The sequence below is a fragment of the Podarcis muralis genome, chromosome 5, assembly GCF_964188315.1.
Source record: "Podarcis muralis chromosome 5, rPodMur119.hap1.1, whole genome shotgun sequence".
Taxonomy (NCBI): Eukaryota; Metazoa; Chordata; class Lepidosauria; order Squamata; family Lacertidae; genus Podarcis; species Podarcis muralis.
The window spans coordinates 51,187,402-51,203,154 of NC_135659.1; the positions used below are offsets into that span (position 1 = coordinate 51,187,402).

At 43.6% G+C, this 15,753-nt stretch overlaps 1 protein-coding gene across 8 annotated transcripts in view; it reads right to left on the reverse strand.

Annotated features, from left to right (window-relative positions):
• The window catches only part of RNF220 (ring finger protein 220), a 330,113-nt gene that overhangs the window by 110,797 nt on the left and 203,563 nt on the right, over nucleotides 1-15,753 (reverse strand). For all 8 annotated transcript variants that reach the window (XM_028733705.2, XM_028733697.2, XM_028733704.2 and 5 more), the window contains one exon: nucleotides 13,482-13,611. In XM_028733705.2, the coding sequence (XP_028589538.1) occupies nucleotides 13,482-13,611 (130 nt within the window). The remainder of the gene's footprint in view (nucleotides 1-13,481; nucleotides 13,612-15,753) is intronic.

Genomic DNA, 15,753 nt, shown 5'->3' on the forward strand with positions numbered 1-15,753 from the left:
TCCAACAGAAACCACATGGAAATGAATGAGAGTTATACAATAATTCAAAAATCTATTATCCTCTTGAATATTTAAGGGGGGGGGCTTTGCAACTTCTGCTTCTATGATCACCACTTGGTCCACATAAGTCATCATCTTACTTGCTCTCCTTCATGCAATAAATATAGTTTTTAGTACTCCAATCTAGAGTGGACCTAATTTTCTGCTGTTTAAAAAATACATTAATTTGATTGCTTTTCTACAAACTAGTTAAAAGTGTGTTCTAAATTGTCAATGGCACAAGAGACCCAGCTATCTAGAGATGCATGACTATGAACTCCCTTCCCAAGTCTTGCCTGACATCTGATGGCTCTACTTGTAGAGGCCCCACTTGATCTTCCTGAAGAACAGTTGACACTACTGGGCCAAATGGACCACTAGTCTAATTCAGTATAAAACCGGGCAGTCTGAGGGTTATCCTGAGGCATCTGCTTTAAAGAGCTCATGAGCTTTCCTAACTCCAGCTGACACCAAGTGAGTGAGTGAAACTCTTGACACCTCATTCAGCATCTTAATAGCAGCCTGCCTTATTGGTTTTAGAAGCGTTTAAAATTAAGCCTCTTGATAAGAATTCCTTTTTGGAATAACAACATTTTACCTTGGAATGCACTGCTTACACAATGACATCCAATAGCAAAAGGTGCTACAATAGAATAGGGGCAGTGAGCTGGCTTCAACCATATGAAGTGTGTGTGTGTGTGCGGGAAGGAGGGGGAGAGGCAATAAACAGAGGCAGTGAAAAAGTAAACCGGAAATTTTAAATGTCACTTTTAATCAGTGACTGTTCCATGGGAAGGCTCAACATGAAGGAAGCAGGGATTCGTTGTTGTTTTTGGGTTTGTTTTGTGTGTGTGTGTGTGTGTGTATGTGTGGCCTATATCAGCTAGTAGTCACTGGGAAAATGCTCCAACATGAGAGAAAAATATTGCTTGCCAAATGGGGATAAGTACAGTGAGCCTGCACACTGCCACTTTTAGATAAAACAAAGTGGTCTTAAAGTCTGTTTTTACTTTTCTTCACTCCAGCCTCCCAGAAGCCCAAATAAAATCTGAGGATGACATGAGCATGAATGTAAAATTGTTAATCATCCTGGCTTATAGTTTGATAATGGATGTGCTTCAAACCTAACTGAAATGAGGGACACTAGCAGAGAACGTGGAGTTTTGTTGGTTGGTTCCATTGCTTTGACACAAACTTCCATATAAAATAAGTTCATTTATAGCCTTCATGAATGCAGGCAGTATTTAAAAATCTGACAGCAATCTGTATTAAAAAAATATAGATGCATAGGACCATGGGAAGCTGTCATGGTGAGTCAAATCATTGGCCCATCTAGCTCAGTACTGATACAGACAATACAGACTCTATTTTGACTGGCAGCAGCTTTCTAGGATTTCTGACAGGAATATTTTCTCAGCTCTTCCTGGAGATACTGGGAATTGAACCTGTAACCTACTGTACACAAGGCATGTGTTCCTCTACTGAGCAACAACCCTTCTCTTTCCCACCTGCTATCCTTCCCTGTTATATTTTCATGGTGTACAGCGATAGGTATCCAACTACCGTAGCTCATTCCATCAGCACAAAGATTTCTGCTTGCACAATGGAACTCCCCCTTTCCCAGGCCCTCCTAAATCTGTTCTGGGTTTCTGCCCAACCACCCACAGAAGATCTGAGAAGGGAACGGGGGGGGGGGGGGCACACACAAAAAAAGGCAATTTTGTTGCACAAGCAGAAATCCTTGGGCTGATGAGTTATTTGGAAACAACCCAAAGCTTTAAGTAAGAGTTGCCTGGAAAGTGGTACTAAGGCAGGTGTAGCCTCTGTGCTTTGCTGTCTGAGCTAGGATTGGAGCTTTTTCTCAATTAAATTCAGTTCCACCTGACCTCCACATTATAGAGGGAGCATCTACTCATTTTGACTTAGGGCTTATCCTCACTTACCATTTGCTCCGCTCTTTCCAGGAACAGGTCCACACGTTAAAGCTCTGTGTCCGAGCGCGCGCGCGCGCGCACACACACACACACACACACACACACACCCTTTCATTTTTTGCTCTGGAGCTTTCCCCACAAAAATCTGCTCTTTAAAACTGAATCACAGCAAACAGCTATTTGGGATTTCTGCCTAGAAAGTGTAGAGTAAAGGTTTCTGAGGGCTTGTTATAACAGTAAGTAAATGGATGTCCCAACCACACTTCTATCGTTGCACTAATTCTACCATTCAGAGACAATAGCAGAATAGTCAGTCTACACACTGGAGCACAGGAAATTCTGTTACAGTGAGAAAGTCTATGGGGAGGGGTTATTGCTTTTGTTTGTTACTGTATAATGTTATGCATTTTTGTGCTTTTATACTGTAAACCACCCTGTGATCTTCAGATGAAGGGTAGTATAGAAATTTTGATAAATAATAATAGTAATAGTAGAATTACTATAGTAATAGTACAGTTGTGTTGGAGAGAGCAACCACCTGACCATCAAAGAAGTAAGCAGAAAACAAATCTACCCTCACAAAATGGGAGGGTAGTGCTGCAGGGAATGGGGTAGACTTTAAAAAGCTTGGCACTCAATGCTAAGCAAATGCTAGCCCCAAGAGACTCATCTTGGCACTTCCCCAAATCAGCAGCAGGGTAGAAATGGTACATCTGCTGAAGCAGCCAAACTCCAATACAAGCAATTGACTTGCCCACACTAAAATCAGGCCATAGTGATCTCTTGCCCTCTTGTTACAACCCTAACCAAGAACCTGTAAATCAGGATGATCAGTGACCATTAGCCTGCACTATATTTATCAGTGGGGGAACCCCACACAAAATAACACTTGCACAAGCTCACGATAGCCAGTAATCTCCAATTTGTACACAGCAGCTTCAGGATAAGAATCCATGAAGCAATCACTTGCACCATAAGATCAGCTCAGTGATAAAGTACAGTGGTACCTCGGGTTAAGAACTTAATTTGTTCTGGAGGTCCGTTCTTAACCTGAAACTGTTCTTAACCTGAGGTACCACTTTAGCTAATGGGGCTTCCTGCTGCCGCCACACGATTTCTGTTCTCATCCTGAGGTAAATTTCTTAACCCGAGGTACTATTTCTGGGTTAGCAGAGTCTGTAACCTGAAGCGTCTGTAACCCGAGGTACCACTGTAAAGGGAAACATGGGTGTGTGTTTTCTTTTAACCAAATGGCTATATTTTGGTTTCCGCTTTGTTTTGCCTTTCCTTATGGGTTGAAACCAACAAATTCAGCTCCTTAACTCTTCCCAGAAAAGAAAACGACAGGAGAGGGGGAAACATAAAGCCAGTCTGACAAATAAAGACAAGATACAAGCCAGGGGGGAAGGGAATGTGGAGACTGATCTTTGTTACTGTAGCTGTAATGGGGGAATAATTATCCTCCAGCTGGTAGCTTTAATCCACCAAAAGTTGAATTTTGCTTGCAGGGGAAAAGACTTAGAGACATTTTCCATGAGCTTAGTTGCCCAATCTATTCTGCTGCCCATGTTTCTCCCTACCCTGCCCTTCACCAGGGCACCTGGGTTCACTTTGTTAGCTTACCTGCTCATCATATGGTGCACCCTTCAACAACTAAATGTCCAAGTGGCCTCACAATCACTGACAAATTTAAAATTACAACCTCTATTAACCTTTCTATACACATGGGGAACAGAGGCCCAGATGAGTTGCCAGATTCACTTAATGTCATACAGGGAGAATGTGGTGGAGCTTGAACTTTGTGTTCTGAGGCCTAGTTCAAGCTCAGTCACATTCAGAATCTCAGCCACAAAGTTAGGCCAAGCTTCAATGTCCCAGTACTAAAGAGGTGCAACAGAGGACATGGGTAGTATTCAACACAATTTTATTCAGAGTAGACACACTGAAATTAATGGACCAAACTGGGTCTTCTGTGAATAAAACTTAGTTGACTACCACACCATGTCTCCATTTTCACTAATGTCACAATCAGGTCTCTGACCCATCTCAATAGCAAATATGGCAGGGCACAAATTCAGTTTGCCAAGGTAAAGGTACAGGTAAAGGACCCCTGGATGGTTAAGTCCAGTCAAACTTGACTATTAGGTGCAGCGCTCATCTCACTTCAGGCCAAGGAGCTGGAGTTCGTCCGCAGACAGCTTTCTGGGTCATGTGGCCAGCATGGTGCAACGGGACACTGTGACAAATGCCAGAGCACACAGAAACGCCGTTTACCTTCTCGTCTATTTATGTACTCACACTGGTATGCTTTCGAAACAAATAGGTTGGCAGGAGCTGCAATAGAGCATCAGGAGCTCACCCTGTCACGCTGACTTGAACTGCCGACCTCTTCACCTCTTCTTTCTGTTCTGCCTACAGGGTCTTTGAGTAATGGGTAATGAATGAGACTGGGAAAAGGGCCTTTAACCTGAGCAATTGGGTGATGGTCCACAAGTATCCTCTAAACTTTAAAGATGGGCATCTCCTCCACCTGCCAACTCAAATGTTACATAGCAGGGTGATGCATATTCCCTTGCCAAAACATAATGACCAGCCCCTGACAACACCTCTATTTCTCTCCATTGCCAAACTCATTTTTAGATAGTATTGCCAGGTTGTGTCCTGCAAAATATTCATATATTTTGAAGCCCCACCACCTCCAAGAAGTGGGAGACATTGTAGCCATAGTCTTTCTGCCCCCCTTCTTCTACCCACCAGCTGTGTGGCAAGCAGGGCTCCAAGTGTGCAAAGAAAGAGAAAGAATGGAGGGAATAAGCTGTGGCTGCCTCATTTCCGATTGCACTGGGAGATCCAAAGGTATATGCATATTCCCAGAGTTGCAACTGGGCAACACTACTTCAGGAGCAACAGCTCAAGACTTTCACTTTCCTAAGCCATAATTGAATGGAGGAAACATCGATTAGGTATATGCTGTGGAATGGGAAGGGAAAACTAGAAGGAAAAGAACCTTGTGAGGGAACTGCCCTCTCCTTCAGATCTACCAGGCATGAATTTATGCCTTTGAGAGATCCCATTTTGCAAAGCTGAATAGGTTACTTATCTCTCTTTCTGAAGAAGCTGCTAGCAGTAAGCAAGGCAGTACCTTGGAGGTAGAGTACATTCTATGCAAGGGGACATGCAGAAAAAAGCTGCCCTCACCAAGCCCCTCTTGGTGACAAGAATAAAAAATTACACTGCCTCAGAATTTATCATGCACCCATTACAATGTTAATTGGCAAGCCCCAGAAATCAATTAATTCACAAGTTTTTTTTCAATTAAAAATTAAGATAAATCATAAAAATGTTTCAAGCAAAGGCCAAACACTGTGAACTGCTTTCCGTCTTCCTATAGGGATGTATTAGAGGGTTTTTTTTGGAGGGGATTATAAACATAATAATAAAATAATAATAATAATAATAATGATATATATATATTTAAAGTGCTCGTGTTTTTGAAAGCCTGGTTGCCCTTGAGTGTCTTTGGCAATGCGCAAGAGGCCTGTCATCAGCAGGACTGGGCTGAAGACAGATAAAAAAGTATCGACCGGTCGGACACACGGCTTCTGCTTTATTGATCAGGCGGGAATTTAACTTGCTGTGCATATCCACGGTGTCAGCAAGGGCCACAGGCGAAATTAAAAGTACTTGGCTTGGAGATGTCGCCATGATACCATGGGAAGGAGGGGGAGGAGAAGAGGGAAGAAAGAAAGGATGAAATGTTAAAAAGCTGATGGGTGGGGGGAATCAAAGGGAAACTAATGAGAAAAAAGTTAGCGAATGGAGGGAGATGGGGGGCCACCGGGGTCTAATTCTCACTGAGAGTAATGCTGGCTAGTCACTGTCTCTTTAGATCTCTGCTTGGTTGTCAGGTTGCTTTTAAGGTGAGAGATTTACTAGGTATTTCAATGGAGCTTTGTGAAAGAAAAAAGGCCCTCACTCATAAATGTCTCTAATCTCCCTTGCTCGAAGCTCTGTAAGACCTGAATGTTGGTTGCTTTGGAGGTACCAGTGCGTTGCCTGGCCGGTTTATGTCACTGGGCGTAAATCTAGGAGAGCCAAGAGGTGAGAGCAGTGACCCTGATGCATGGCATGTGACAATGGGACTTATTTATGTTTTATGCACTCCATTTATTCTTATTGGGGGGAAAGGATTACATCTTGCACACCTCTTGGGGATTAGCTTCTCAGGAGGATTCTGAAGAGGGCTGGCGCAGTCAACTGCTGGATTATCCAGGGAACTTTGTGGTACCTGCTCATAAGCTCCCTGTAGGTGAGTTCCTAGTGGATCAACCCAACTCATGATTACAGGAGGGCAGAAAACACCATATTTCAAACTGGAGTGTCTTACCTGAATTCAAGACTGAGCTCAGTGATTATACTCAGTGTGGCCACTTCCACACTATTTTGTGTCACTATTTTGCAGGTATGATTCTATCATATACCAGTAAATTTAGATTGCACAATTAAAGTGGATTTGGTGCTCTTAAGTTCTTGCACAATAAATTCACTTCCAAAAAACAGCCACATAATTTTTTGTGGTAAGAAAAGTGATGGGAAAATACACTCGAGAGTGTCAGATAATGGCAATGTCAGGTGATGCTATATAACCTTCACTCAAATTGAATGCTCAATAGTGATGTTGTATAACGTACGTGTGTGTGTACACAGTGCTTTTTTCCTTAAAAAAACGTTTAGGGGTACTTTCATTTTCCTACTTATATTGAAATACTGCCCCTCAATGAGGCCAAACTTAGATTCATAAAATGTTTAGGGGTATGTGTACCCCTGCTTCCCCCCAGAAAAAAAGCACTGTGTCTGTGTGCACGTGCAAACAAATTAGGATGAATGCTCAGTACACTGGTTATCTGGAAGAGCCCTGTTTTTTATCTCATTCTCTCTACTATCTCCTGTTATGTCTGCATAATAGTGCTAATGGAATAGGAGGATGCTGGCAATGTTATACCAAAATACTGATACAGGAGGAAGGGGGATTTTAAGCACTGGGTATGCATTCCATACATATAGCTCAGCAAAAATAAATGAGCAGACTAATCTCAGACCACCAAGGTTCCTGACATATGTGAGGAACCTGTGGCTCTTCATACATTGTTGGGCTACAGTTCCCATTATTCCTGGCCACTGGCCATGCAGGCTGGGACTGATGAGAGTTGGAGTCCAGCAACACCATATGTTTCCCATCTCTGATGTAAGGATGCAGCCATACTATGGCTCTAGTTGTCCTACAGAATCTCAAAGCTCTCAGCTTCTGTCCTACATCATGACCCATTTATCTAAATAAGAAACTTCCTGCATGTGTTGTGATGTAGAGGAACAATGTGATATTCAGTGAAGTAATTGCACTAGTAAAACAAACAAACAAACAAAAAATCCCTCTCTTCCTCTCTCTGTGTGCCCCATGCCAAGCCCAAATCTGCTCCAGAGTGTCACGGGAAATCCCAGAACAGATTTAGGGAGTATGCTGGGGGAGGAACGGGGGGAATTGTTTCACTGAACAAGGAGAAATCCTTGCGCTGACAGAACTATCTGCTTAATTCTACACTAAATACAGTGGTACCTCGGGTTAAGTACTTAATTCGTTCTGGAGGTCCGTTCTTAACCTGAAGCACCACTTTAGCTAATGGGGCCTCCCGCTGCTGCCACCCCGCCAGATCACGATTTCTGTTCTCATCCTGAAGCAAAGTTCTTAACCCGAGGTACTATTTCTGGGTTGGTGGAGTCTGTAACCTGAAGTGTATGTAACCTGAGGTACCACTGTACAACCCACATATTTTGGTTAAATAGTAGGGCCACTTATTAACACAAAAGATTTTCTGAGCGCTAGATATACTGGATCAGTGCAAATGCACTCATAAACTGTTCAGGTTGCGCTAATCCACAATTACAAATGAACCTGTAGGATCAGTGCAGGTGGCACAGCCTGAATCAATGAGTGTTAGAAAACCACAGTGCTAGCTAGCTTTGTTAGGATACCTTCCCATTCACTTTTAATTCAGCAGCAATAGAACAGATGGGCGGGTAGGAAGTTAGCAGGGCTTGGGCTTCATGTTTTTGTGCCTCCCCCTCTCTAAGGAGAAAAGTACCATGAAAGTTGCCTCTCTCCAATGAGAGTGCTCAAACACTTCCATTATCCTTGAGTGCAGCCTCTCACTAGTCTCTTGATCACCTGGAAAGCTGGAAGGAAGGTAGACTGGGATTTGCATCAGGACTGGAAACTTGGCTGAGTGGGCCCTTAGCAATTCATGAGAACCTGCCAACACTAGGTGCTGATAAAGCTTGGTACTGACATTAGACATGCCTGGATATTGCTTAAATGTGCAAATGTATTGGAAATAAGCAAGGTCACTGTAGAATCTCATCATCTTTACATTAGAAGACTGAAAGGCCATTTGCAAGAGTTGCATAAAGGATCCAGAGGATTCTGCCATGACTGGGTGGCTGGGTGGAGGCAGATTAGAGGGCAGCTGGGGCACCTTTCAACACAGCGATTCTTTTAATGTTTTTTCTAAAGTCAACTATAGAGCTTGGGGGGCCAGCATCTCGATCCCTTCAGTGCTTCACCATGGGGCACTGTGCCTTGTCCCCGGATCCTAACCCAGGGCTGTGTACTGCATGAGCAGCTACTTGGCATTCCGTGGGAGGCAGTGGAAGGGTGGGGAGAGAAAGGGCTGCATGCAAATTTCATTTCTGAGCCACTGGCGCTGTTTCAAGTGCCAGAAGCCTCGGAGCCCCTTCTCAGCATTACATATGTAACAGCCTCATTGAACTTGACATGTCAAATTCAGGCCATTTGTGCAAAATCTCCCTTTAATAATACCGTTTCATTTCACTCAAATGAGACTTGAATGCATGTAAAATGGAAAAGGATATTTAAGCGCTAACATTAGGCAGATGTCTTGCCAGAGGCCGATTGAATATATGAGATTTTGAAGTGGTTAACACGATTTCGCTGCTCCCTCTTAGAATATGTCACCTGCCGGGCGTTTCTTCCCCCTCCTCCCTCCCTTTTTAAGCGAAGGATATAAATTGAAAGAAAACAAAACTACAAGCTTCGGCTTGGAGGGGATTAACTCCGTCCACGCTGGCATGTCCTTCTGAAAAACAAACAAGCTTCTATCTTACTTTTACAGGGCAGTTTTGGAAATAGATGCAACATTTTGTGGCAAGGTGGGTGCTAGGCACTGCTTTTAAATTAAAGAATATTAGAAATATCATTGGAGGCAATATAGTCCAATCCCCTGCCCCAGCAAGATTCCTTCAGACTATCCTTCAGCTCTGGATAGTTGCCTATCTAGTTTCTTTTTAGGGCTTATTCTGCCACTTCCCCTCTACTGGGCAATACTAAAGCAGGCTACCAATGTCACATGCGCTTCACTCATTGTTCAACCCACAGAGGATAGCCTTGCTCAGAGGAACCATTGTGCTCCAGTTCACCTCCCATTCAAAAATATGCAGGACGTCCAATCAGGCACAAATGCAACAGACTGCACATTCACTGGATAAACAGCCGTGTACAAACACTATACCTTTAGAGCAAATTCGAAGCACATTCTTCAGAGAATTCTGAACACTGTTGTTTGTTAAGGTTCACTGGGATTGTAACTCTTTGATGGGAAAGAATGTGTTTCAGATGTTTTTTAATGGCATAGGGTGTACATAGCCAGAGCAAGGGCAAAGCTGTTGCAGTGGCCAATTGGCTCAGATTCTAATAAGCAACTGGACTACATGGCCAGTGAGACAGCTGCAACTTGCTTCACACCTGTTGAGGGTTTAAAAAATGCCTTGCTAGAGTGTTCCTACACTGGATCTACAAAATGAGGCAGTGCTGATTCTGGAGATAATTAAAGCAAAGCTAACAAAAAGTAGTAAGGCATGTGTGAAGAGAAAGGTTTGTCATTCAAAGTTCATGACAAAGTCCTAAATGAACCAAGGTTGAATTAATTTTTCTCTGGTAGAGGGGACAAATCCTGCTGTAACAGATAAGTCTGTTGTTTGGGAATGAAAACTGATTTGCTCACCCAAGCAAGGGTTGAATCAGAAACTGAAGTGAGGTGACACAGACTCAGCAATCTCAATTAAAAATAGAAGCAACACTCCTCTCTTTTGTTCTAAGATACTACGATTACACATCTCAAGTCCAAGACATAGAATCATAGAATTGTAGAGTAGGAAGGTCCCCTCAGGGTCATCTAGTCCAACCCCCTGCAATACAGGAATCTCAACACGCCATTCAATTCCTGGTCTGAAGGCATATGGTACAGTAACGTTACTGCAGCTAAGCAGATCTGAGTCTGGTTAGTGAAAGGATGGGGGCTCCATGATGGAAGAAAGGCAAGTCATAAATGGGAAAACAAACAAATATCATGTAAATTGAAGTCATAATCTCTGGTGAAAAAATGCCATCTATTGAGTAACACCAGTAAGGAGATGTAGCTGTAACATCCCCCAGTGCCTTGTTAATGCAGATAAAGGTTGTTACCTCAAGATGATAACCCTGGAATCATTACCTCTAAATCTTTTTGGCTGTGTAAACAAGCCTTTAGAGGCCACAAACCATGGAGCCACTGGTGCTTTTCATAAACACTGGAGTTAAATGCTTCTGAGTAATGTCCAAATCGCTTTACTGTGCAGTGTTCACACTGATGCCCTGCTGAGAAGACAATATGGGCCAGGGCATTCTTTGTGTGGCCATGACCAGGAAAGGCTGCTTTTTTCATCCCACACCACAGGAGGTTTCCTTTACCCTAATGTTTATTTAATAGCTGAAACAACAATCTGTGGTTGGGCACATCTTCCCTTTAAAAAAAGAAGAAGATCCTTCCCTTTGGCAAGCGAGGTTCTCCCACTTCCCAGGATGATTTTCCCATACCACAGTGATTAGTAACAGCTGCTGGGCCATTTTGGTAACGACTGGAGTTTGGCAGAGAGGTATGTTGGGCTCCTGTACTCTAGCCCATCACATTTATAAGCCTACATTTTATTTTCAAGTTTATTGGCTTATTTGAGATTGGTTATTAGCTTCCCTTTCTCATTATGGATGGCTTCTGTCTCCCAAGTCCTTTCTGTGTCCAGGGTCACAAGCTGGAAGGATGGTGCCACCATCTTGAATACACAAAGCACCACACACACACACACACACACACACACACACATGCATACACACACACACACACACAGAGTGAGATTTGTGTTGAAGATGGGCAAGTTCATGTAAGAGGCCATGTTTATATACCATGTTCTATGCAAGGAAGCCCTGAACCCCAGTTCCCATGAGACACAAAAGCAGCCTGACATTTAAGGTGGCTTGTTCCCACTGCCAGGCTGGGGCAGGATGCGGCAGCGGGCTGGTGATTAGCCCCTGGGGCCTGATCTGCAGAGGAGACTGAGCGTTATCTATTGCAGCATGGTAGGAGTCATTAGTTAATAATTAATAAAGACCCTGCTATTGCTCTTCCCCATGCATGCAGCCTTAGCGGGCAAGGGCTAGGAGTAAGCTGTCTCCCCCTTTAACTGCCGTGGTTATTTAAAGGAATAATGCCATTCTTTTTCATTTGTCAGCTGGCCCACAATGGCCCTTGTCAGCCTTTATGATTTAGTGTTTCCTTTCCTTTCCCATTAAACGCCACCTCCCCCCCACCTCCCTGCCTCACGCCAGCCACAGGCTGCTCTCGGCCAGCTCCACTCCAAGACTAGCCTCGCTCTTTCCACAGGCTCCTCTGAGCGCTAATTGCTTCTGTTCATTTAAACCTGTTCGTTAATTTGCTGTGGCCCTTTATTAAGTTGGATGCAGCCCAAATTACACCATAAATTATGCGCACAAGGGAACCGGGTGTCACATGGGATAAATGACTTGGCTGTTGCCTCCCCCCCCCCCCACTCCTCTTCCCTCCCATCTGAGAAGTGGCAGATTCTGGCTCGGTACTGGATCCTACATCGGTATGGATCTGGGAGGTCTTGGTCCAGCCTGGATTCAATAGGCCCCTCTTTTTATACCCTGTGGAAACTGGTTCCTTACACCTGTGTCCAATAATCCCCCTTGTTACACTGAGAAAAGACTCCAGGCTAAGCTGGGCCCTCTTTTCGAACCTTGAGGGGTGGTCTGTTGAGGTGCTGGGCGGTCCAAAACCTGGTTGTTCCCTGCTTCCTACTGTTCCCAGCCACCTGATGACATCACCTTGCTGCCATCGGCAGCCTGATCTCTTTCTTCACCTTTTAATGACCGGGGAATTCATTAATAATTGAAATAAACACGCTCTCTCCCAGGCTGCAGTTTTATTAAGGGAAGGCCAGGGATCTGCCAACCCTTGGCTGCAGCGATTTCCTAAATAACTGCTAGCAGTTAAAATGCAATTATTATTTAAAAAAAAAACACAGAGGACTTTTGCTGCGCTGGTGAAAGCAGCAGCAGCAGGCAAGGGAGAGGCAGCCTCAGGGCAGGTGGCAGCCTCTGGGAGGTGGGCTGGTGGACTCCACCTTTGTGTCCACATGCTTAACCTCTTCTCTGCTGCACTGGGGAGGCAAGAATGCCTGAGAACAGGAGGCTGCTGTTCATAGGAGTCACGAAAGGGGGAACCTGGAGAGGCAGTAATTCCCCACCGAAACTCTTTGGCAGTGTTGTTTTCCATATTGGTAAGATCACACATTTGTTTTGCAATCGATGAAAGCTGGGAGGAGGAGATCAGAGATTTCAAACCTTTCAATTTCATTTTCATTGGCAGGCTAGGTAAGCCAGTATGGAATTTACAGGTTAAGAGATAAAAATGCATGCTGGGAGTTTCGTGGAGCTTTCCCTGAAACCAGCAGTACCAGAGACATCAATGCAGGCAGGGCTGGCTACAGAGAGAAGCAGCCTGAGAGCTAGTGAAGTATTCCCAGTGTCCCCCACATCGGATCTAGGGTGGTGCCGGCAGTTCCCCCACAAAAGGGCAGCGAGCTGAGGGGGCGCAAAATTGAGAAGATCCATTTGGGGGCGCCAAATTTTGGGGTCACTCAGGGCACCATATTACCAAAGATTACCTAATTCTGCACCTGGTGTGTCAAAGTTGTTTTTTCAAAAAGTGCCCTTGAGAAAGAATCCCCAAAAATGTGTTGCACTCACAATAAATCTTGTGTGGTATGATCAATCAGGAAAATAACATTGCCTGAGAGCCTTGGTGGGGAATATTTTGAAACACCTAAAGTTTTCTCCCTCCTCCTTTTTGGTGGTGGGAGAAGCATCTCAGATTGATTGATTATTGGGACTGAAAACACATGTTCAAAAGAAGGCTACACAGATAGTTTAATGTTCTAAAAATCTGCAGTAAGAGTTAAACACTCCTCACCAAGGTATACAAGAACAAATTTATAGATTGCTCAGCTGGTACATGCCACACTGACAATAGAGGGATGGGACCCATGTTAGCTGTGTCTTGTGGTAGTACGTGGGTTGGTGAAGACCCTGGCTGTCCTTACCTGATGTTGAGCTGTGTTAACTTCTCCATTTCCTGCTCCATGTGTTCCTGCAGCTCACCCGGGCGAAGCAAGACCTGACAAATGGGGCAGATGGGAGCCTGGCTGTCAAAAAGTGTTGCCTTCTTTTTGCCTGTAATGGAACACAAGATAGAGTCTTGAGTTTCAGGTACCCTCAAATCCATTCATTAGTACCATCCCACCACTCTTATAGCTTGGAAATAGAAAGTGTTTCAGAAAAACAACAACCCACAAATATCTGTAGCCTCATTTACTAGCTCAGTAGCCAATTTGTGTCTCTTCTACCCACTAGCTTTTCTGAATGCCGCTCCTTGTTTGTTTCAGGAATGCACTTGTAGGCCACACACCATTGGCTAAGTTCAGCAAAACTTTGGACCTATGTAATGGGCTGCAGCAGCTGGCCCTGGTTTAGGATTAGACCCTTATAAGCTTGGAAAGGGGTGACTGTGGGGAGGTGCTGAGGGAAGTTAGCTTGAAGAAATTAACTTCAGCTTCTTATCCTATAATTAAACATGGCTGAAGGAGGCAATTAAAGGGAGAGAAGGAGCACTTCTAGCAGCTAGGGGAAATTACTAGGACAGCCTCTTTCTGCACCATCGGCCAAGAAGCAAGATGCCCCACCTCCTACTACCATGAGACAGAGAGACAGAGAGACAGACTGACTGACTATGACAGCTGCTTACCACTGCTTGAAATGGCAGCAATAACATATTTGCACTTTTCTAACGTTACCTATACACAGGCACTACAACAACTGAGGGCAACACCACATAATAATAATAATAATAATTTTTATTTATACCCCACCCTCCCCAGCCTATTTGCTTACATAAATATCACTTCCTTACAGAACTGTTGAGAGTACACAATGTATTTCTATAATGGGGTCCTTGGGCACACACCCAGTTTTCTTACATGGGAATTATATCCATGAAGGAAATTCATTTTGCATTAAACGGCCTTAAAAGTGAGAGAGTCTTACAACAGTATATTTTACTCAGTATCAATATTCTAACTCTTTGTCCCCAATCGCCCTGCTAGGAACCATGCCATTGATTTCTCTGGTTGGAACAACCTCAGAAGGCACTAAGCAGAGGCAGAAACAATGTGGTTTTAAAATAGACTTCTATCAAAAGTGCAAGTAAGGATTAAGTCATAGTAACCTTTCATGAGCAGAACTAAAGCACTTCTACCACTCAAGTTAGCACTCAAGCCATGTAAACAAACTTTCAGGGCAGAAACTGGATATACATGGCTCCTTGTAAGCTTGAGATGATTCAGAAAAGACAAGCAACTTCCTTGAATGGTTTGTCGTGTGTGTGTGTGTGTGTGTGTGTGTGTGTGTGTGTGTGTGTGTTGATGAACAGGAGGGATACTGAAAACCTAAGAAATATACGGGTATTTTTGAAGGTCTCCCAAGCAGAAGAACATACCGTATTTGCTGTGAGTCCTGCAAGACCTGCTCCCTGCTTTGCTGGCCTGTTTCTACCTGGTCTGGGAGGGTGGGTCGCTGACTGACTCCAGCCACAGAAACAGCTGTTGCTACTAAAATGGTCAGAGACCATCTTAGCTGTGAATCCTGCAGGGCTGCTGCTCAAGATGCCTTTATTACATAAATGTAATAAAGCTATCAGGATGGAGAGTTTTTGCTGGAGTCAAGATTTCATTTTGGAAATGCTGTTACTGGTACAGAATAATGCTTTTGTCTCTTTACTGTTAGACCTTATTATGAATTATGTAGAGATTGTTTATTTTATTATATATGTATTAAGATGTTTTCATTTATTGCTTAGAACTTAAGTTTTGTTATATTTTTGTAATTATGTAAATCTTTTGATGTTGTAAGCCACCTTGAGTTTAACTGTAGAAAGGCGACATACAAATAAATGATTGTGATGAAATGTGATTTATTAGCACTAGAAATTATAGCAACCCTATTTGGCTTCTTCTTCTGGTACAAATTCAACCAGTCACAACCTCAAAAGATACTGAGAGCTCTGAACTAGCAGGGACAATGATTTCTGTACCATTTGAATCGCCTCAGAAAGACCTCCATGGCCTATTGCAGCACAACTGAATTTTGTTGAGAAGCCGGCAGCAGTTTGGTTTTCTATGTTCTACAGCTAGTTTCTTTCCCTGCTCAGAGATGTTACTACACTCTGCATTAGAATATGCAGCACCCTGCTAACGTATAAATATTTTTTAAAGGCAAACAACCAAGTGACCACAGACATTATTAGACAGTTGCAGGGCT